This window comes from Lissotriton helveticus, chromosome 9 (genome assembly GCF_964261635.1).
Source record: "Lissotriton helveticus chromosome 9, aLisHel1.1, whole genome shotgun sequence".
Taxonomy (NCBI): domain Eukaryota; kingdom Metazoa; phylum Chordata; class Amphibia; order Caudata; family Salamandridae; genus Lissotriton; species Lissotriton helveticus.
Genome location: NC_136070.1, coordinates 736,876,543 through 736,901,281, shown reverse-complemented (window position 1 = coordinate 736,901,281; position 24,739 = coordinate 736,876,543). Strand labels below are relative to the sequence as shown.

Below are 24,739 nucleotides of genomic sequence, written 5' to 3'. Positions count from 1 at the left end.
ATGCCACTACACTCTACCCCTCACTACTCTACTATGCATCACTGCACACTTTGCCTCTGCACTCTATGTCAATCTTCTTGTTTACTCTGTACCACTGCACTCTATGCCATTGCACTCTGTGACAATTCACACTACTATTAAACAATCTACTTTACGCCACTTCACCCTACACCACTCTATTCCACCCTGCACCATTCCACTCTATGCCACTCGACTCTAGCCACTACATTCTACCATGCACCACTCCACTCCACTGCATTCTACACCACTGCACTTTATGTCAATCTATTCAGCACCACTCTATGACACTGCACTCCACACTAATTTGCTCTATACCACTGCACTCAACACCACTATACTTTGCAACACTCTACTCTCCACCACTGCACTCTACTCTGCACTGCTCTGTGTTACTCTACTGCACTCTACACCAATCCACTGTACGATACTTTAATATGCTGTGCACAATGCACTCTATGACACTGCATTCTACGCCACTTTACTTTATGTCTCTCCACTCTATACTACCACTTTACTCTATGCAGTGCATGCTACCCCACTCTACTATGCACCACAGTCATTGCACCACTGTACTCTGTACCACTCTACGACAAATTACTCCATGCCAATGCAACCCTTTACTCTGCAAGACTCCACTCTCCGCCACTGAACTCAACACCACTCTACTCTGCGCCACTACATTGTACACCTCTGCACTCTATGCCACTGCACTCAACTCTGTACCACTCAGCTCTATGCTACTATACTCTATGCCACTCAAATCTATTCTACACCACTGCACTCACTCTACACTATAACACTGCACTCTACACTGCTCTGCTCTACACCTCTGCATTCTACCCTGCACAACTCCACTCTACGCCTCTTCACTCTACTCTGCACTACTCTAATCTACCTCAATAACTCTACACCACTTGACTCAAAACCAGTGCACTCCAAGCCAATCAACTCTGCACCACTGTACTGCATGAAACGTCACTCTAGTCCCCTACACTCCACTGCGCAATACTCCACGCTATGCTGCTCTATTCCATTAAACTCAACGCCACGCTATGAATCTACTCCACTCTACAATACTCTACACAAATCCTTCTATGCCACTCCATGCCATTTACTCCACTCTATTCTATGACAAACCACTCTACGCAACTCCACTGCACTGCTCCACTCTACACCACTCCACTCCACTCCATGCCACTCCACTCTGACACTCTATGTCACTCCACTCTATGCCACTGCACTCTACAATACCCTACTCCACTCTATGCCATTCCACTCTCCGACACTATTCCACTCTATGCTACTCCACTCTACAACAATCTACTCCGCTGTATGTCACTCTACTCTACAACACTCTACTCGACTCTATGGAACACCCTCTACACTAATCCACTATTCTCTGCACCACTCAACGACACTCTCTGCCACTCCACACTACAACACGCTACTCCACTCTGACACTCCAATATATGCCACTCAACTCTACTTCACTGTACGCCACTTAACTCTACTCCAATCTACGCCCTTCACTCTATAACACTCTATTCCCTTCATGACACTGCACAACATTCTACACCACTCCACCCTATGCCCCGCCACTGCACACCACTCTACTCTACACCACTTCATGACTCTCTACGCCACTCCATAACACTCACCTCTACTCCACATGATAACACTCCACTCCCCTTTACACCACAACATTTTAGCCATGCCAAACAGCAGCCACGCAATTGTAAAACATGGCTAAAATATATGGGCAAAGTCAATAGCTCTTGTGTAGGCAAGACCTAGTGGCTTTGTCGATGCTTGTTGCGGAGGCATTTCTCTCTTATCTGTTTATTTCTAGATGCCTCTTGGTCTCTCTCTTCTCTAGTGATGTTTTCTGTCACACTTCTGGTTCCCTGAATGACACGCTTTTTTTCTAGTGTGCATGTTTTTCGCTCTCTCTCGCCTTTAAGCTATGTGTTTCTCTTAAACCCTTCCTCTGGTTTTGCTTTATATATTTTTCCAACAAATCTCTCCTTATTTCTCAGATTGTTCATGGTACCTTCCGAAATATAGGGAGGCCACACAGGTATGCGAAAAGAAGTATGCCTGTGTGTATGCATGTGAATGCCTGTGACTGCACACCTGCAAGAGCGCATGTTTCCCTCCTCGAATATGCTGGTGAGTGTAAGAAAAGATGTGTTTATTTAAGTAAATGTGTATGCCAGAGTCTGACTTTGAATGTGTGGTTACAATGTGTTATGATCTACTGTTGCCTTTCCCCTTGCCTATGTATCTCTTCCTTACTGCTCAGCCAGAATGAGTGTTGGTGTGCTTGGAGATGTCTGGAACGTTGGATGATTGATGATGTCGTGGAATACATGGGTGCCTGGCGAGGTTGGGAATGTCAGTTGGAGTGTGCAGGATGAGCAGGAGAGAGGCTGCTCCTGGTGGGGCATCACCTGGACTTTACATTTTCCAGTAACCTATCTGAAGCTGTCATCTTATCAAGAAATCTACAATATACTTATATATCATCTGGCTACAGAAGATCTTTTATTTACAACACTGGCGACGATTTAAAAGAACCTGCGTCTTATTGAAGGATATCCTGCTACTGGAACTTAGGATTTGACTAACCAAAGGAATTAAACTCATGAACTGGGACACCAAGGAAAAATCTCCCCAAGAAAAATGTATTACTACATATACTCTCTGGTCAGCCCCACCAGTGTCCTTGGTCAACAGGAAAGCCTGCAGACCAGGACGAAAGACTTTCGTTTGACTTTTGTCTGACCTTTTATTACCCCTTTCAAACACTTTACTTTTGGAGTTGCTGAAATTCTGCTGCCTCGAAGAGTTATTCCTGCCCTGCCACCTGGGAACACTGGCGGTAAACTTGAGGTTTGATGAGGTACATGTTTCCCTGTGCTACACATCTTACTATGAGCTGTGTGACCAAGTCTGTTTAATGTCCTGGAACCTGTGAAGGCATTCGTTTGAAAGTGTCTGCCAAGTGTCCTCGAAAGCCACAACCCTTGTAATTTTCATCTGGGAGAAGCTCTGCAATCTGTGTGCCCCGTCAGTAGGACTGACTACTGAGTCTCTCAAACTCATTTAATGAAGTATGGCTTGAACGATATAGAAGTCGAGTTGCAGCGCTACTTGTTTAAAAGTGCAGCCTGCCTTTACTGCCGTCCTGCTTGCTGACTTGCTCTTTACCGTTTATGTTGCCTGTTTAAATTCTGTAAGCCGTGACTTTTGACTGACAGCTTTTCCTTTTTTTTATTGTTAAAGGAAAAGAAATTCTTGGATTTCTTTTCGTTGCGCTGTGTGCTAATTTTGTGGCGGTTTGCTGTGCTTTGTATTTCAAATTGCCGCGAGCACACCATGGCAGTTCAACTGTGTCTCACATTTGAAATTGTCACGAGCGCTGCATAGCGCGTATACACAGCGCGAGTGCGCTCCTACCTCACAAGCCTCCTTCTTCGTGAATGTCTCTGTGTTCCTTGCTGTTCTGCTGCTGATGGATGTGCAGGGGTTTCAATGTGCCTTGAGCCACCCGGCACCTCTCACGTAAACGTGCCACCATTCTGGATATTCGAGGTTTCCTCTCACATAGCTGATAGCATTTAGCACAGTTTAATGTGAGCGCCAATCTTGCCAGCTACATTTTGTGTGTAGACGAGTGTCGTCGCAATCCGGAAGCACAGGTACCAACATGGGTTCCGTTGGATTTATTTTTCTTTGAGTATCGTGGGAATTCTGATCACTCCAAAGATCCTTTGTTCCCACCATTCGGATGGACATATTGGCCTGCATGGTGAGTCTCTTTTATGCCTCATGGTGTAATCATCGGCAGTGAACCTTGTGCACCAGCGTTTTGGGTGACAATAGCAATTTACATCTGGTCAACAAGGACTCATCGTGATGTGGACGTCGGGTGAGTGATCGCTCAACGGCGCTAGAGACTTCTTGTATCACTGTAATACTGTTTGTGGAGTGGTTTTAAGGGGGGAATTGTATTTTTTTTATGTAGACCTTGTGGTAACATTTTGTATGAAGTGGTGGAGCTTTTAGCCTATGGAACCCTGGTTTCTTACCTTGCTTCCGCTACTGTATAGATTAGAGGAGAAGAGTGTGTTGTGTCTAGTCACCCTAGTGTGTGTTGTTGTGGTTTACCCTTTTAAGTTGTGCATGGCTTGAGTTGTACTCTGAGTTTAGGGGTAGAGTATTTGCTTAGTGTTTCCCTTAGCCTTTGGTTTACCGCTGATTTGTGGTTATTGATTCACATTAGTGTGTTACCTGTGTGAGTGAAAAGTTTCCCTCACTGTTTTGGTTTGCGTTAAGGGAAGACACCTTCTTACGAAGCTTCTCTGTGTTACCACTTATTTGTGGTTATTGGCTGACATGAGTTTGTCGGTTTCCCTCACTGTTTGGATTGTGTGGGTGAAAGGTTTTTCTTGTTTGGACTGCGATAGGAGAAGACACCTTGTTATGAAGCTTCTCTGTTTGTACCCTCACTGTTAGGATTGTGTGGGTGAAAGGTTTTCCCTGCTTGGACTGTGTTGGAGAAGACATCTTCTTATGAAGCTTCTATGCGTTTACCTTGTTATGAGTTTTACGAGGCTTCTCTGGTTTTACTTTTGAAATGTTTGGCTTGAATATTTTAGTATTGTCTAAGCCTAATGCTTTTCCTGAAACTCTTTGATTTTGATTCTTGGTGTGTGAATTTGTTGGCTTAATGAATTGTCATGCATATCATTTATTTGATATGTTCTTTGATTCATTTGCTCAATATCTTTTCATGCATCTTTTATGATCTAATGTATTTTCTAATTTGATTGCCTTGTGTACTTTTAATTGCTTTAATTGTGTTTCGGTTTCCTTAGGAAGGGGTATGTGTTATGATCTACTGTTGCCTCTCCCCTTGCCTATGTATCTCTTCCTTACTGCTCAGCTAGAATGAGTGTTGGTGTGCTTGGAGATGTCTGGAATGTTGGATGATTGATGATGTCGTGAAATGCATCGGTACCTGGTGAGGTTGGGAATGTCAGTTGGAGTGTGCAGGCTGAGCAGGGGAGAGGCTGCTCCTGGTGGGGCATCACCTGGACTTTACATCTTCCAGTAACTTATCTGAAGCTGTCATCTTATCAATAAATCTACAATAGACTTATATATCATCTGGCTACAGAAAATCTTTTATTTACAACACAATGTTTGGTCAAGTCGAAGTGTTAGTACACAAGTAATGAATTTCTTTTTTACTCACATGGAGACTGATGGATTGGGTTGTTTATCTCCGAGCTTCTGGTCTTCATTGAATGCACCTCTTCTTTCTCTTTAGCTTTTAAGGAAGAGACAGTGGTTGCAATAAGAGGGCCTGAAAGTAAAATGAACAGACAATTATTATCCACCAGGTTCCTGTGTTTAACAGGTGGCAAACTGTGGAATGATTACACACTCGCCATTATATATCAGAAATGCTATTAATGTCAACTGGGAAAAGAATTGGGACAAGTACCACATTGATCAACCATTCAGATCCTCCTAACCTACCTTCAGAGCACCTTTTATACATGAACTGGGAAAAGTTGTGAAGTACGTAAATGAAGCATTCTTGTTCTTCAACTTTGCTCTTTCCATGAGCTGGGGCAGGCGCTGAAGAACGGTGTCCTCTGTCAGGACTCCGAAAGTAAGAAGTTAGGGCAGGGAACAAAGAAGAAGTGAGCTACAGCTGCCTGCTACCTCTTGAGATACCTGCCATGAATGGCAGTATCTGTCAAGTGGCTTGTGGTGTCCTGCATATTGCACCTCTGTGTTAGACCTATGTACCTGTTTCTGCAATAAAACGCCTGTCTAACTTATCCTGCTGTGGACAGCGTCTTTTCATGGCTTTAGGTAGAGTGGTTTACAACAGGATCAGTGGCTAGGCCTTAGAGAACTACGTCATCATCCCTTGTCAGTAAGGATTCTGCAAAGGTCTAGGTACACTGGAGTAGTGCCTGAACCTTCATCTAATAGATTTCTATTTATTTGTAATTATTTTTTTATTTTTATAAAGTTTAATATATCGCGAACAAGATCCCGAAGGATATCAGAGCGCTTCACAAAAGGATGGAAGGAAGGACATAAATGCAATAACGGCATCAAGTAAGAATAAAAAAAACAAGAATAATTGCATAATTACAAGACAATGAGTCAAGGAGAGTAATACAATAAACAGGTATATAGAGGGCTATGAAGGGGGCACACTATGGGGTAAAGAAGAGCAGCATAAAATGATGGTACAATGGTGGTAGGATCAATGACTTCAAGCAGGTGAACCTAGCCCAATTAAGGTAAGAATTTATTCATTAGATGGTGAATATGTTACAGCTCAGCAATGCCCTGTGTACCTGGCTTTGATGGATGAATCATGGGCATTTGACAGGGCAATCGGTTGAAACTTTGGCAAATTCTTCTTGAATAGCATTTGGACGTGTCTCCATTATGTGTTCTGGCTGACTTACAGAGTTACCTGGAGGCGGGTTGCGTTTTACCCAGATTGGTGAGCTCTCCTCCTTTATGAAGTTGGAACGAGGAGTGAGTCAGGGTCACGACCTAGCACCGAATTGACTTCTTTACATTAAGGATCTGGTTACACTTTTGGAGAAGAGGAGCTGGACGTGCCCCGAATTAAGTCTTCACCTGTATCAATCTTATTGTATGCAGATGACATGGTCTTAATGGACCACGCTCTGAATAGCCTCAAACGTTTGGTCAGTAATTTTGTGAATTTTATGTCAGAATTAGATTTGCATACCAATTTTAATAAGTTGAAAATAATGGTCTGCAGATGTCGTAGACAAACTATAAGGGTTCTAACAATTAATGGTAGTAACCTGTCTAAGGTTTCTCAGTTCCCATACTTGGGGGTTACATTTGGCCACTCCAAATAATGGAGTCAAAATGTGTCTATTGGGAGCCAGAAACTACGTTAGTTAGTGGGTGTCTTGTTTTCTTTATCCTCCACAATAGGCAGCAAGGACTTTGCTCCTTTGACAAAAATCTATAACAAAGTGTTCTCCCGGTTACTTTGCATGGAGCAGGAATTTGGGGATACTGAAATGCACGTACCATTCAACTTACAGAGAATCAATGTTTGCGTCAATTTATGGGGCTTACTCCCTCTTATTTCACTTGTTCATGCTATGAGGAACGCGGTCTTCGGTACGCCGAATATTCCATCAAACTAGCTCCAATATCACTCTGACTCTCAGCTTGGTCCAACCATGTTGCCACCCTCAACCAATCTGTCATCAAGGACTATTTAGACTGCAAGGGGGGCATAAAACGCCCTGGCTCTCATACAATAGGAGTGTTTTAGAGCTCCTTTGGAGAGATGATCTGTTCACAGACCCCATTAATATTCGTAAACAGGATACATATAATTTAAGGACGCTGTTCTTGAAAAATCCATTCGGCAAGGGAAGATGTGCAACTACTCAAACCCTCCGTTAGATCTTATATTATGTTGCAGACATGCCTGAGATCTGAAGCCTATTTATGGAAGGCGGCTGGGCGTTGGGATAGTACGTTTCTCACTTGTTTTTAGGCTGGTATTATTCACTCCCAAATCTCTTTACCACTGACTCAGTATGATCCCCCCGAAATATGTGAGCCATACATAAGAGCAACATACTCTCCGGCGTTTTACAATAGAAAATGTAATGTCCAAGCAACAGGGACTTAATAACACACAGTTTCCTATTTATTTTTATACTTTACTCTTTTTTCTCAAAGTGGGTTATTGACTTAAACCTTGAGCTTACTTCCACTTATGTTACTAGACTCTTCTGTATGGGGCCACACCACCCCAATTCCTTTTATCACTCAATGTTTTTTCACTTGTCAGGGGAAGGTCCCTGATTAGTTGTTTTATGTATCACAGTATACAACACCTGGGTGTCTGATTCACCTTTAAAGTCTTTAAACTTCTCACAGAACTGTTCTTTATCATATACTGGACATTTCTCTTTTTCATGTATCTAAAAAATCCTTGTTGTTCCAGCATCTAACATGGTTTCCTATTCACAAAATCTTGAGCCATCTTTCTATTTGTCTTTATACCTATTTGCTGTGTCTGTCTATGACATTCATTTATTATGTTTTGTCTATCTATTCTTTTGTAAATATTCTGCAGCCTTGAAAATATCACGAGGTGACGAAACACGTGTTGGCTGTGCTTCTTCTGAAGATTACATGCTCACTAACCATGTGTCATAACTACATGTATTTGTTAATCACATTCTTTCATATGTATCAAAATAAATAGAAACTGTGTTTGTCAACTTGTTCGTCCCTATTGCTTGGACATTAAGTTTTCTATTCTAATACGCCGGAGAGTGCGTTGGTCTTATGTATGGCTTATGTTTCACACACTGATTTTCTATCAGTGTGTTTCAGCACCTCTGGTAGTAGGGTGCTTCAACCATTACAGCACCTCCACTATACCTGGTTGCTCTCCCAACTGACAATTTTCCAACAAATTACTTTGTTGCATCCATACAAGGAGCGATAATTGTTACCACTACTATGCAACATTGTATTGTGCCTCCGAAATATGTATTTGGCCATGTGATGGGGTCTCTGACCAGACACTTTTACATTTCGTATTTTTCTGCAAAGTGTACTATATTTACTCAAAATATTTTTCAATTCCTACAACAAAAAGAGTCAGCTATTAAGGGACATGATATTTGTTTAGCTGTAAGCTCCTTTTTAAAACCGGTCTTGCAATGTCTTAAGGCGATGCGTTTTAAAAATTGGTAGTCTTTTTAGGTTTTGGACATTTAAACTTCTCAGCTTGGTACATATATGTGTATGTCCGTTTTATTTTTTGATTATATTTTGTATCGAATAAAGTACTATTGACTGGCTGAGTGGCTTTAAGAGCACAGTGTTTAAGTATTGCTTTGTTGCTGCATTACTGCTTACCCGCAGCTACAGCTGTCATGACCGACATTCTTCCAGGCTTTTCTAAAGAAGAAGAATATCTGCATCATAATAGTAATAACATGAAGGGATTTTGGATTATCCTCCTTAAAATACTGGTCACTTTGAGTGTGATTCCGATTTTTGTTCCGCCCACTGGACGGTGCACAGAGTCGGGGAACGGATCAGTCTTTTTTACCCAGTGAACTTTTAAACCAGCACACAGTTCAGTCGCTGGATGTTTGGATTGTTAGACATGTAATGTGGTGGCATTTTGCTACTTTACACGCAAGTTTGAATAAGGCAGCAGGAGTGCACTCGCTGCTGCACGCTGGTCGGCAGCTGTTGCGTGTAGTAGTGACAGTGAGACTTGGGACAGCAGCACAGGATAATGAAAACATCAGAAGGCATAGCTCTCAGCACCGGCGCAGCATCGGAGGCACATTCCTGTGCGAAGCACCATCTAGGTAGCATAAAAAGGTCAACACAGTGTGCACCAAGAAAATAGCATAAGAATTCGTCACAGCTCAGCCCCTTGACCATATTAATGATGGTCACACACATCTCTGCTTCCTGAACAAGCCTAAACAACATGGTTCGTCTTGCATTTCACAAAAATGACGACAAAGTAGCTTGATGCAAAAAAGCATCATCTGCTGGATGGAGGATATCCCTGAAAATCACAAGGCAGCCAAATTCAAGGAAAAGAATTAATGAAATGTACATCAACACACGTTCTAGACTAGAGCAACACAATCTGTAGACATTTGACTTCCTTAATTTTTAATCTCAGAGGACTGAAGATTCATAAGTAGAAAAACAACAGATCAATTTGCCAAATCCGGTTGATTTGGGGTTCCCATTGGTTTGCCTAGAAATATATATATATTTTTAAGCACTGAGTTGAGGCAATTATGAAGTCCAGCTTTGTTCAAATGAAAGAAACCCGCCCATGTTCAATCCTGATCATCGCAGTCTCGAACTCTGAGACATTTCGGTAAGATTTCTGCAGGAAATGTTATGTTTGTGCATTCCTTGAATACATTCCAATTTTCATTTTGATCCACGCCTGTGATTGGTGTAGGAGAAATTAGCTACTAGCTGAATCGACTGCCGTAGGACAAGAAGCCACGGTAAATCATCCACTGAGGAACCTAGGCGTTCTGAGACCGTTGCTTTTTTGGGTGATAACATGACCTACGCAGGAACCTGACCACTACAGGGAGGGACTACGTAAACTATTGGAGCTTGATAGGTCTCTTAGTTTCCCTTTGGTTTCGGCATGTCCAGTCCTGGTTTCCTAAATTAGGCCTCAATTCTTTTTGGAATGACCCCCAATCCTTGACGGTACACTCCAAAAGGAACCTAAAGTCGATATATTGGGAATTTGTGTCTGATGTTCTACATCAAAATTCTGGGTTGGGCAGGCTGTGAGCACAATTTTTACTCATTAAACCCATGCCATATTTTGAACCTTATTTGGATTATGTGAAGTTTCACTTGGCCAAAAAGCTCAATATGAAATTTTGAAATGACATCCTCCAAAGCAGATCCTACACATCGAGGTGAAAAAATGATAAGGATAGTTCTGGTGACATTAACTGCACCTTGTGCACCATGCACTCTAAAGAAAATCTTGCCCACATTTTATTTTTTTGCCTTGTATACAGTAATTTTTAGAAGGAAATGGATTCACCCTATATGTTGCAATATGAGTTTTCAGAAACATCAAGATGCATTATGGATTTTTTTAAAAAAAAGATACTTCCCCGCATATAGTCTTCAGCCTAAGCAGATATTTATTTGCAGGTGGGCTGGTGAGGAGGAAGAGGGGCATATATTTTTAAATTACACTGTATTTTTCAATGGGTAGAAGGAGGTGTCATATTGTTTTATAATTTTATGTTGACGGTATTATATTATTATAGAATTGATTCGTATACAAAGCTTACATTTTGATAGTATTATAATCCCCTCTTGAACCCTCACTTACAAAAATGACTATAAGTGATGAATCTATTCAACGTGATGAATTATGGATGGGTGATTAAGTAGTGGGACAAAACATGTTTTGGATAGATGCGCTTGTGGGTTTACAAAGGAAAAGGGATTTAGGGCCCGATGTAGGTAAATCTTTTTTACCACTTCTTAAATACCGATTCATACCGAATCGGTATTTAAGAAGTGGTAAAAAAGAGGAGGGCAGATGTAGGTAATTAATTACCGAATCGGAAGGAATCGGTATTTACCGATTCGGTAAATACCGAATCGGTAATGCCCATTGATTCCTATGGGCATTGAAGCCCATAGGAATCAATGGGCATTACCGATTCGGTATTTACCAAATCGGTAAATACCGAATTTTGCAAGGGTGCAGGGGGTGTCACTTTGACACCCTCTGGCACCCTATTTACAGGCATGTGTGCCATGTGGCACACAGACATGCCCTAAGGGCATGTCTGTCTGTCACATGGCATAGGTGTGCATGCACACATGTGCATACACACCTGGATTCGGTATTTCGCCACCCAATTGGATTGGGTGGTAAAATACCGAATTCTGAAGGCCTGTAGCACTGTGAACAGTGCTACCTACATCTGGGATTTACCGAATCGGTAAAATTACCGATTCGGTATTTTACATACAGAATCGGTAATTTTACCGATTCGGTAAATTTACCGAATCAGTGTAATAATGGCCCCTACATCTCAATGACCCATTTACCGGTCGGTAACGGCCGAATTCGGCCGTTACCGACCGGTAATGGTCACCTACATCGGGCCCTTAGTCTCTAGAGTGGTCCCAGGATGCATATTTATGAAGAATGCTTTGAAAAGGTTATCTGCACTTTACAATTGATGACAGACTTTTAAATAGATACATAAAAGAGTATTGCATAACTGAGACTACTGAATCTTTTAATTGCCCTGTACTGTATGATCATGTATCATATGTTTTATGTGAGATATGTATGTGTGCTCTTTATGGTTTTTAACCGAAATAAAGCCATATCAACAACACTGTGGTACCAGAAGCTATACATTTTGGTACCTGGTTTCCAAGTTATCATTATCATGCATTTGTGGACACATGACTTCATCTTGCTGTTCCTTGGCTCCTTCAAAAAACTAAAAGAGTTACAAGTTACAATTTGTTGCTGAATGCTACGTCACATGATTTTAGTATTATTGTGGGCCATAACCTTTATATATATGGAAGTACATAACTATATAGTGCCACGGGGATGTCAGCCCTTTTTTGGTTACCTGTGTAATGAAAGCAGTTGGCTTGTTGAGTTGTTTGCAATTCTTTGGTTCTAAGCTGAGGATTGCATTTAAGGTGCAACTGTTTTCTGGGCTCTGTAGCTGGGATGCAGGTGGGGCAGTTTATCTAGGAAATAGCCAGTTTTTTAACTGTCTTCAGAAGTGTATATGCTCCTGAGTACTTCTAACGCTGTCTGCTAGTGTGTCACAGAGCTTGGCGGCTTGTACTGAGAAAGCAGTGCCTCCTACGGATTTCCTTGGGAGTCCCTGTGGACAATGCAGAGTGCCTTGAACATTTCCCTTGTAGCTATAGGTAGACAGTGAAGCGCTTGCAGGACTGAAGTCATGTTTTCCCTTGTATGAAGGTGTAGAAGAAGTCTTGTAGCAGCATTTTGAATACGTTAAATTCTGCATATAATGAAGGCGGGTGCGACAAGGTATAGGCATCTGCCATACCTCTAGAACTGTTTCTAAGATTTATATTTGTGTGCATTATTAACATATGCACATTGTGTGTAATATGCATTTCACATACACTTTTACATTTCAGACTGTGATCGTGTATTGAATAATGTGCTTTAATTATGCCACGTTTCTGTGCATATGCCATCTTGAGCACAAGCATTGGCAAAGCCAACAGATTTTGCCTATGCGAGATCTATTGACTTAGTCAATGTTTTTTTAATCATGTTACTGAAAGTTAAAAAAAGCATTATGGCACAGGCAATACTGCCTGTGTCAAATAAATGTTTTTTTTTACTTTCAACCATGCTGTTGTAGAACATGGCTAAAGAAATTGACAAAGCTAATAGAGCTTACATAGGTCAGACCTATTGTATTTGCTTATGCCTCCAGAGATAAGCATATTTACTGCAGCATACTAACTGCAAAGTGTGCATTCTTGGTGAAATGACCGTCTCAACTGCGGCATGCTCACTGTGAAGTGATCCATATCCAGGGATTCAAAGCAGTCCACAAGGTGTTCCAGCGGTCACAAAAAGGACAGAAGTTGCTGTCCCTCACTGGTCCTAAATTATTGGTTTTGGGAGTATGAACTTAGCCATTTCCTGTTTCAACTGACTTCTGAGACAGAACAATCACAAAACACCGCCACAGGAGGTTGAGCTTGAGGAAGAACTGACATTTTGAACCGCTAAGTGCTTCCTAGGCAGACCTGAGTGCCCGGAAGGGCAGTAGGGTATGAAAAGTTGCAGTGTTTGCTATGTCTTCATTTTGCGGCTGCCCTACAGTACCTCAGTGTTCTGGGCACATCAATGAATGTTCCTGTCTCTAATAAATGATTGTGACCTTGTGTAATGTACTTGCTAACCAGGTAAAGAGCTCCAATGATTTGTGCTGATATCACGCTATACGAAACAAGTGACGGCGCAAATGGAATGGAGCAGGAGGGATGAAGGTATCAAGCAACAGAGCGGGAGGAAGAAAAACAAGTCGTTTATCGCTCCGTGCCTAAAAAAAATACATCTGTCATCGGCGTGTTACATGATGTGCTATTTAAGGGTTAAATTACAGTTTTGTAAATGGACCATAAAAGGGGCACCAGTTGACTAATCTGCATTCCTCTTTCCTATAAACACTCTCACTTTAAAGTCAGCCGAGCTCTCTGGAAGACCCAGCTTGGCATTTGACCTCTGTCTTGAATGCACAGTAAATGTGATGAGATAAGAACAAGGTTTGACGACATGTTTACAAAAAGGGAGCTTTCAGAAGAACACTGGTAAATAAGGTTATGGCATGGGAGAGAGGATGTGAACCTTTACAGCCTAAGCCAGCAAATGAGAAGCAAGAACATGTGGGTTAAAAACCACAAAGTGAATGGTAAGCAACGGGCAGAATGCATTCCCCAGTCAACTTACTGAAACTCCCCAAGATGTCTTTCACATACACACAGCTGCGACTTAAAAATGGAAGCCATTTCAGTTAGCCCCTCAAGCTTTCCACCCCACACACATACTCTTGCCACAGGCTTCATAGCTGTCAAGCAGAGGTCATATTAATGTATTTGTATTGCTGTATTGTTTGCTCATGATGAACCTTTCATGGTGCAGATGTAAAATTGTTATTTGCAACTTTATCTTCATCTTTTGTTCTTCACTAAACCTATTAATCTGAAGAAAGTCTTATTGTCAATGTTCCATTTTTTGGTTGAACATTACAGTATCACATACACTTAGAGGGTGCTAAATAATTACTTTAAAATGCTCAGTGCTTAGGTGCTAAGACAATATGACCTTTGATTTCTATGTGCTCTAATTTGCTGAAGAAATTATAGATCTGCTCACACCACAATTAAATTGCAGAACTGTTGATTTAATAAGCAAGAATTGGGACTATAAAAACCTTGATTTTGGAGGTAAACCAGAGATTTTGATTAGCCTTCCAATGCTGCCAGGGATGCTCCCCGATGTTCTAATGATTTTTCTGCCAATTGAGCCTTAGAATATTTGTTGATCTTTACACACTCTTTATGCCTCTGCATCAGAGGGCCTTCATGGCATTTACTCTAAACCGCTTAATTTGAATGTTGCACTAAAACCCTTTAACTTTTAATTTATCTAGAACTTAGTTATTAGGTGGCCTCTATTATTTAATTAATTGTTTTACTCTGCTAAATAGATGTTTGGAGAGGTGCCTCAACCCAGGGATATATTGCCACATATAATTGAGATTTAACACAGTCTACGATCCAGTAAATGTGGGAGGTGTAATTAGGTAAAATGTTGTCTTTGTTTTTGCTTCTTTGTTTTGGGGTACCATTTTGCTCACCCATAGACACGCTTGGAGATTAGAAGCCTGAGGATGGCTTGCAGTTTATGTTGGTATGCAAGTTATGGGAAGATCCAAGGTAGTGTTTTCAATGTGAAGAAGCCACTCTTTGCGACATTGTTAGCATGCTGTATCAAGGATGGCCATATCGCAGTATGCTGGTAGTTTTCCCATTATTTGTGCGCCATAATTTCTGTCTTTGTGGTATTGAGCTTTAGATGGTTAATTATCATCCATGTGTTTATGCACAAAAGCAGGCATTGAGTTTTGAATTGCAGAGGTCTTTGGGGCTTTCCATTTTTAAACGCATTTATTTCTCATCTGCATATTTATAACCGGTGTGTTTGTATGATTTGATCAGATTTGGTAAGGGGTTAGGTAGATGTTGAATAATAGAGCGGATAAGAGGGATCCCTGAGGAATGTCACAGTGTTGTGTGTGACGGGATGATGTCAAAAGGGGTAGATGTCTGTATGATAACAAACAGACTATCTTAAGCATTTTCATGGATTCAGATATTAGAAGTTTTTGCTGTAGTGTGTGCTGGTGGACAGTGTCAAATGCAGCTGATAAATCCACAAGTAATAAGGCAGCTACTCTGTTTTGGTCTAATGTGAATTTTGGACCATCCCTGATGGTTATAAAGTCCAGCCATCTGCCTCTGCCTGGTCTGAAACTGGATTGTTAGTCTGACAGTAAGCCATAATGTTTGGTAAAGTTAGAGAGTTGAGTAAACATTGCTTTCTCAAATTCTTTTCTAAAAATGGTCCATTTGATATGGGCCTATAGTTTGCTGGATCAGATGGGCCAAGAGTTTTCTTTCTGAGAACAGGTCTTATGAATGAGGTTTTTAGCTCAGGAGGGAATGAACCTAGTTTGAGGGACTTGAGGAGTAGGCATCCGGCTACCTGTCCTGCACAGGTTGAGCGAAGGAGATTTTTAAAGATTCTTGGAAGTGCTGGGTCTGATGGTGAACGTGATGGTCATCCTCATGGTCTTGCAGCAATCTTAGTATCAAGGAAATATTTTTGTGACAGGTTATTGCAGGAATTCATTGACAGATGGTTATTGGTGTTATGGCTAGAGATAGCCAGATAAGGTGCCACACTAAAAGCTGACATCACTCTTTTCATCACAGAGCTCCCCTATGCAAATTCGGAGGTTCCAGTACCCCCTTTTGCTGATTTATTTTTTTCTAATTTTTGTTTGACAGTCTATCTCAACGTCATGCCACTTCAAATGGCTCAAACTTCAAATACTGTTGCCCTTGCCTGAAGCAAATGTAGATAATGGATTCTCATGAGAACTGCATGCGGTGCCTAGTCCTCAAACACAATTCCATCTCCTGTGCGAATACAGTCTCATAAACTCCAAGGCAGTCAAGGAAAGGAAAGGCGAACATGGCTGAGGCAGGTAAGCAACAGGATTGTTCTCACACCAGGTCTTCTTCGTCAGATAAATATTCAAAAGGGAGCATTCTAAAGGGAAATCTTCCCATAGGATATATTTTTTAAAACAGTTCACAAACAGGATCCCTCCTCTCCCAGGCATCACTCCAGTTTCATGGACACATTCAAATATTGGTGGTGCCAATCCCTGACTCCAGGATTAATGACCTTCTCGAAGCCAGTGGCTGTTTTACAAAATTTATGCCTGGAATTTCTGCAACTATTGACTAACTTACAGCAGACCAAAGCCTCTGATTTTAATGGGTGATACACTGAGACAACCTTTTGGATAACATTCCGATATCTACAGATGTCTCCTGGGAACTGTAGTGACTGACTGCTATGAGAAATCTCACCTGTAGGAGAACGGTCGGCCTTTTGCCAGCAATGCTTAATGCTGTCGCTGGTGCATCTTTGCTCGGTTGGGGAACTGGATGATTTAGATGACATAAAGATTCAAGGCCTTAGGTCCTCCGCAAAGTAGAGGTGCCATATCTAGCTGCTCAAGTTGTGTGTGTTTCGACTGGTCCTCAAGGCATTCCTACAGTTGGCTCAGGAAGAATCAATTCAGATCCTCACCAACAGTAGACCACTATGTGGTACATGGACCGATGTCAGAAGGCTCTAAAGTTGTGGCACTGGGGTGTTACTCATGATATTTCACTGCCAGTGAGCCATCTGGTGGGCTTGCTTAACATGAGGGTCGACAAACTGAGCAAATGTTATCTAGCCAATCACCAATGCTGTATGCCTTAGATGACTTTGTTAGTCATGTCAGAGATTGCTCAGTGTGTGTTGTCTTGCGACCTGCGATTCCTACTGCTGGGAACCTTGTCAAATACATTCTGCGTAAGGTGGGATTTCAATCTGCATATCAACAGTCCTGCCCCATATCCTAATTTTTCAGGATCGGTGGCAAGTGAGGCAAGAGACTGCAAAAGTGCCCTTGATCGCCCATGACTGGTCCAAGAAAGCGTGGTACTCCGAGCTGGTACAGTGTCAACCCTGCTCTTCCTTTTTGGCTCAGGGAAGATTTCCTATCAAAGCAAGGAGGCAAAGTGTTCTACTGAAGCGTCCAATCATTCACCGTCAATGGTGGAGCCGAGTGAGACAAATTGAGTTCTTTGTATCTGCACTGCGACGTTATGGATGTCTTACTCGACGTTCTTCCATAAAATCCATTTATTCCAGCCATTGTTCACATTTTGTAGTTTGGAATGCCGAAGAGACAGTTAGTCCACTCAAAGTACAGTTATCTGACATTTTTCACTTTGGCCGTGAAAGGCTCTGCTCTGGAGACAGTTAAAGGCTATCTTTTGGACTTATGAGCTTATATGTGTTTACCTAATCTTCCATCTTTGTTTATATCACCTGATGTGATGCTAATTTTGAAACGGCTGCTGATATGTTTCCTACCTCTCCTTCATCATGCCCCAATATGGCATTAACTTGGTCCTTACTTTTTTGATGGGTAAGCACTTCAAATCCGCGCACAGCTGTGTTCTGAGACTTCTGACATTGAAAACGCCTTCCTCATCACAATTACCTTGGGGAGGTGAGTGAGCAGATTGTAGGCCCATTCAGTCCATCCACCATTTTAATGTTTCTTTCCAGACACTGTGTTTTTGACATGGTCACTCTGCATAAGGTTGTGTTGCCATATCACACAGAAATGTGCATCACACTGCCAGCATTCTTACCGGCACCACATCCAACCAGGTAGGAAGAGTTGCTGTTTCGTTTGGAATTGCAGCGGATTCTGAGCTTCTATTTTGATAAAACTAGGGACCACAGCTTGGATGATCAGCCCTGCCTTAGGGGACACAAGAAAAGCAAGATGTCCCAGAAGTGGGTCAGCTGCTGTATAGTTCTGTGCATCAAACTGAACTATGCTGCAGCCAAGAAGGAATTGACTGGGGGTATCAGGGTGCATTGTATCAGGGAGAAGGCCACTTCCAAGCTATGATATGGGCTTTGCACCACACCTTCACATAGCACTCCTGCCTTGTCTCCCGATCTGCGGCTAAAGTAATTTTGCTGGATCGAAGTGGCACAGCTTTTTGACATAATTATTTCCTGACACACACCTCACTTAAGTACTCTTTGGGTAATGATTCAGAAAGTGAGGAACGTAGAGGTAGAAGCATTCTTCAGAAGAACACGATACTTACCTTCAGTAACAATATTTCTGTTGGATATTCTGTCTGCCCAGGGATCCTCACCACCTGCCTGCATCACCTTTTTTGTTAAGCAGTCTCACGAATTTGCACAAATAAGATTCCAAGTTAGTTTTGTTGTAAAATGCAATACCTTCATGATTTTTTCATTACATCTCAGTCTCTGAGGACTTGGAAAATGGGCAGGAAATTACATTAGCTCATTCTTGTCATATACTACGATTAGTGTTCCTATTCAGGAAATCAGGCAGAAGTTCAACTACTATTTTTTTTAACATTATTAGTGCTTTGAGAGGGTTAGAGCTCATGGGAATTAGCAGGCAATCTGACATTGAAATATCTGACTTTGTCTGGCCTCGCCACGCACTGCTAATTACCTCACATATTACATCATTTACGACATGGTCTATGGCATCATTGATAACATTACTGCAACATCTGAAATTGCATCATTGAATAAAACATTGCAAGGCGTGGTGCGAGTTATAGTTAATTTAGAGCACAAGTTACAAACACTTTCTTGAGATAACTATAACCATGGCCACTGGAATTTTGTGATTGTCTGGTTGCAGTGATTTTCCCATAATTATCTATTTGCCACATATTCCATCATCTGCTGCATAATCTACATATTTTCACAAAACAAAATGTCTAGCTTAAACGGTTCAAAAGTTACTAAGAACGCAGTGACATGTGTTGCCGTGCAGTGGAAGGGCCTTTGCAAAGGTTGGCTGGTCGCCTTTCTGTAGCTTGTTGTTATATTTGTGTGTTAACATTGTACTAATGAGGGGTACCTAATGCTCAGTCAGTGTCAACAAGTTTAAAAATGACAAAATAATGAAGTAATTCAATCATAAAATGTGCCGCATAATGCTGCATAATTTGCCTTTTCTTGAAGCATAATCTACTAAACTCTGACGCACAATTTGGTCCTCCCATGCTGCATAATTCCAGTGACCCAGTCTATAACTAATTTATTTCATTAGTTATGTTTGTTTAAAACGTTGTGTTTTAACTGACATTTTGACTTAACTATAATGTCCCTTTAATATTTGGATTTTTCAGTGAATTTCTAAGTTTTTTTCAAATACCTAAATATAACGTCACTTTAACTTTTAGTTTTACAGTGAATAGGGCATCAGGTTAATGATAACCCTGCCTGACACTAAGGACCAACTTGGAAGTTACCCCTTGATCACATACAGAAGAGTGCCATCCATTGCAGATGTGAGCTATTTTAATAAAAATCTGATAAATCTAATATCAAAGCAGTGCAGATTTTGTAATTGCCACAAATGCTGGTCATGTAAACATGGTAAAATGTTACTACATTCCAACACAATGGAACATAATAAATAACAAGCAAAAGCATACATGGCGTATGTTTACTGGGATTCCCTTGTGAACTCAAATATGTAAGAATTCATTATATGTCCACAGCAAAAGTAAATTTTGAAACACCTTCACCCTAATAAAAATATGAACTACAGCTATCCAGTGGTGAGACACTATGAGTGATTCCACATTGAAGATAGCTTCCCACAGCAGTATTTTGGACTTGAATTGGTGAAGAAACATGAAAGAGAGGATGACAGAGAGAAAAAGTTGAGACAATTGGAATCTAGATACATTATACAACTAAAAACCACATTTCCTTTGGTAAAGAATCTGAATAAGGAATTTAATGTACATTTTGAATGACTATTGATTATTGCCTAACCCTGAAATATAAAATGGAATGGAAGTCGTTATAAGAAATCCTCTGAATAGTCTGCCTGTCTATATACTATATTTACCATCTTAATATGCTGTACTATTGTAATATAATAATTTTCTGGCAGAGATTGTTGCCAAACTACTATAAAACTCATCAGAATAACTTCTATTTCCATCAACAACTTTCGTGAAAACCCCAGTAGAAGGAATCCGAACACTTTGATAAAGAACCTTGTAAATAGAGGGATTTATATGTATATCAATTAAAATTGATCCAGAATTCATAAATAACATTGTGAAGTGGAACAAATGCAGCTATCACAAAAATATTACCTGTATCTGAAAGAAGATAGGGTTATATACTTTGGTGTCTCAACCAGTGTGTGTATAATATTCACTGATCTGTGCACTACATATCTCACAATACGCTTCACATGATATAAAAGACTTTGTTGGACTTGGCCCTCTCTACAGGGTCACCCTCGATCCTTTCATCTTCTCCCCTCTTGTTTTGCTGAATTTGTTTTTGTGGAACTTGGGACTCTGTGCACTTTACTATTGCAAACCAGTGTTAAAGTGTTTTTGGTCTCTCATTAAACATGGTAACATTGGCTTACAAGTATATAAATGTCCTAATTGGGTGTAATTCCCTAGTAAAACGATACTGTATGTACCTGGGGTCTGTAAATTAAAGAGTACTAGTGGGCCTGCAGCACTTAATGTGCCATTCACTTAAGTAGCCCTTCAAAAAGTCATGCCTGCCATTGCAGCCTGTGTGTGCAGTTTTAAACGGCAATTTGAATCTGACAAAAAAAACTTTTTCCAGGCCCAAACCTTCCTTTTTAATACATACAAGTCACCCATAGGGTAGGCCCTAAAAAGCCCATAGAGCAGGGTGCGGTGTATTTAAAAAGTTGGACATGTATTTTTAAGTTTTACATGTCCTGGTAGTGAAAAACTCTAAAATGTGTTTTTCACCTACTTCTTCCTTAGGGTTTGGGTTACTTTATTGCTTTTAATAGGTGATTATTTCTGTGTCGAAGCAGGTAGGAACCACATTTTTCATGTCTGGGGAATTGTAACTTAAGACTCTCCTTAAAGGTAAAGTCGGATTTCAAGTCACAATTCTGAAAATGACACTTTAAGAAAGTGGTACAAAAGGGGGTGGTGATGGACGGAGCATCTGAACCAATCAAACACTCACACCCAGTCAAAAGATCTGGGTTTAATCCATCACCGTTCTTTAGCCCACTCTGCCACCCCAGTTCAGACATGGCTATATGCAAATCAGTCTGACCCTGTGCCTCATGGGAACAGTCCAGCCCGAACTGCCAAGCCATGCCTTCCCTGGACCGGAAACAAGCTTCCGAGGACCGGTTTCTGGCATTACAGCCTTCTTCAGCCCGGCTTGCTTGAATCCAGTAAGAACAAATCGTTGTTTTTCAGCAAAATCCGAGATCAGGTTGACAGTCAGCATGGAGGGTGCTCCCATACAGCGGTTCCGGGTACGGATCTCGGATTTCGCTGAAAAACAACGATCTCTCGCCTGCAATTACTGGATCTAACACCCTGACACTCCCATTTCTTGATGTGAATGCCAGTTTTTATTGAGTGGCACTACGCACTCCAGGAATTTGGAGCATTGTCTCCTTCGTTGAGCACCTTCCTTACTACAATCCGTCCACTGGATCTGAAGCAACATTCTTTTACCCACCTATTACCTGGTCCTGAGCAAGGGCCGGGTCGGAAGTATCACCGGCTAAGCGACCTGTGGTCCTTCTTCTTCGCGTCACAGCCCTGATGAGTCGTGCAAGTACTGTTACAACTTGACGACGAAACACGTGTCGGCTGGCCATCCATACAATAAAAGAGGAGTCATCCAACAACCATCTCTTCCTCTGCTTCGACCACTTTTAATTGTTCCTTTATGTCCATTGAGGCATCCTTGTCTTTACTGTAATTGGGTGTGCAATTGGTATTTGTTCTTACTTTGCATTGCGTGTGCTCCGCACACACTTGGAGGGGTTTAGGGCCTTTTTCCCCTCACCTACTTGCACCCAGACCTACTTATCTTGTACATTAACGTGTGCTGTGCGCCTAGCATTTCCCTGTACCCTAAAAAAACCCTTCTCCTAGGTTTGCTTGAATCCAGTGGCAAAGTGAGCAAGGGACTCACGTCTGAGCATACCCTGCCACACTTATGGCGGCCAAAAGCGGTACAAAAGGGGGTGGTGATGGACGGAGCATCTGAACCAATCAAACACTCACACCCAGTCAAAAGGTCTGGGTTTAATCCATCACCGTTCTTTAGCCCACTCTGCCACCCCAGTTCAGACATGGCTATATGCAAATCAGTCTGACCCTGTGCCTCATGGGAACAGTCCAGCCTCAACTGCCAAGCCATGCCTTCCCTGGACCGGAAACAAGCTTCCGAGGACCGGTTTCTGGCATTACAGCCTTCTTCAGCCCGGCTTGCTTGAATCCAGTGGCAAAGTGAGCAAGGGACTCACGTCTGAGCATACCCTGCCACACTTATGGCGGCCAAAAGCGGTACAAAAGGGGGTGGTGATGGACGGAGCATCTGAACCAATCAAACACTCACACCCAGTCAAAAGATCTGGGTTTAATCCATCACCGTTCTTTAGCCCACTCTGCCACCCCAGTTCAGACATGGCTATATGCAAATCAGTCTGACCCTGTGCCTCATGGGAACAGTCCAGTCCGAACTGCCAAGCCATGCCTTCCCTGGACCGGAAACAAGCTTCCGAGGACCGGTTTCTGGCATTACAGCCTTCTTCAGCCCGGCTTGCTTGAATCCAGTGGCAAAGTGAGCAAGGGACTCACGTCTGAGCATACCCTGCCACACTTATGGCGGCCAAAAGCGGTACAAAAGGGGGTGGTGATGGACGGAGCATCTGAACCAATCAAACACTCACACCCAGTCAAAAGATCTGGGTTTAATCCATCACCGTTCTTTAGCCCACTCTGCCACCCCAGTTCAGACATGGCTATATGCAAATCAGTCTGATCCTGTGCCTCATGGGAACAGTCCAGCCCGAACTGCCAAGCCATGCCTTCCCTGGACCGGAAACAAGCTTCCAAGGACTGGTTTCTGGCATTACAGCCTTCTTCAGCCCGGCTTGCTTGAATCCAGTGGCCAAGTGAGCAAGGGACTCACGTCTGAGCATACCCTGCCAAACTTATGGCGGCCAAAAGCGGTACAAAAGGGGGTGGTGATGGACGGAGCATCTGAACCAATCAAACACTCACACCCAGTCAAAAGATCTGGGTTTAATCCATCACCGTTCTTTAGCCCACTCTGCCACCCAAGTTCAGACATGGCTATATGCAAATGAGTCTGACCCTGTGCCTCATGGGAACAGTCCAGCCTGAACTGCCAAGCCATGCCTTCCCTGGACCGGAAACAAGCTTCCGAGGACCGGTTTCTGGCATTACAGCCTTCTTCAGCCCGGCTTGCTTGAATCCAGTGGCAAAGTGAGCAAGGGACTCACGTCTGAGCATACCCTGCCACACTTATGGCGGCCAAAAGCGGTACAAATGGGGGTGGTGATGGATGGAGCATCTGAACCAATCAAACACTCACACCCAGTCAAAAGATCTGGGTTTAATCCATCACCGTTCTTTAGCCCACTCTGCCACCCCAGTTCAGACATGGCTATATGCAAATCAGTCTGACCCTGTGCCTCATGGGAACAGTCCAGCCCGAACTGCCAAGCCATGCCTTCCCTGGACCGGAAACAAGCTTCTGAGGACCGGTTTCTGGCATTACAGCCTTCTTCAGCCCGGCTTCCTTGAATCCAGTGGCAAAGTGAGCAAGGGACTCACGTCTGAGCATACCCTGCTAAAGAACGGCGATGGATTAAACCCAGATCTTTTGACTGGGTGTGAGTGTTTGATTGGTTCAGATGCTCCGTCCATTACCACCCCCTTTTGTACCGCTTTTGGCCGCCATAAGTGTGGCAGGGTATGCTCAGACGTGAGTCCCTTGCTCACTTTGCCACTGGATTCAAGCAAGCCGGGCTGAAGAAGGCTGTAATGCCAGAAACCGGTGTTCGGAAGCTTGTTTCCGGTCCAGGGAAGGCATGGCTTGGCAGTTCGGGCTGGACTGTTCCCATGAGGCACAGGGTCAGACTGATTTGCATATAGCCATGTCTGAACTGGGGTGGCAGAGTGGGCTAAAGAACGGTGATGGATTAAACACAGATCTTTTGACTGGGTGTGAGTGTTTGATTGGTTCAGATGCTCCGTCCATTACCACCCCCTTTTGTACCGCTTTTGGCCGCTATAAGTGTGGCAGGGTATGCTCAGACGTGAGTCCCTTGCTCACTTTGCCACTGGATTC

General features: G+C 42.4%; 1 protein-coding gene across 5 annotated transcripts in view; it reads right to left on the bottom strand.

Moving 5' to 3' along the window:
* LOC144782951 (uncharacterized) overlaps window positions 1-24,739 on the bottom strand; it is a 250,662-nt gene that overhangs the window by 177,386 nt on the left and 48,537 nt on the right. For all 5 annotated transcript variants that reach the window (XM_078662177.1, XM_078662178.1, XM_078662180.1 and 2 more), the window contains one exon: window positions 5,282-5,392. In XM_078662177.1, the coding sequence (XP_078518303.1) occupies window positions 5,282-5,392 (111 nt within the window). The remainder of the gene's footprint in view (window positions 1-5,281; window positions 5,393-24,739) is intronic.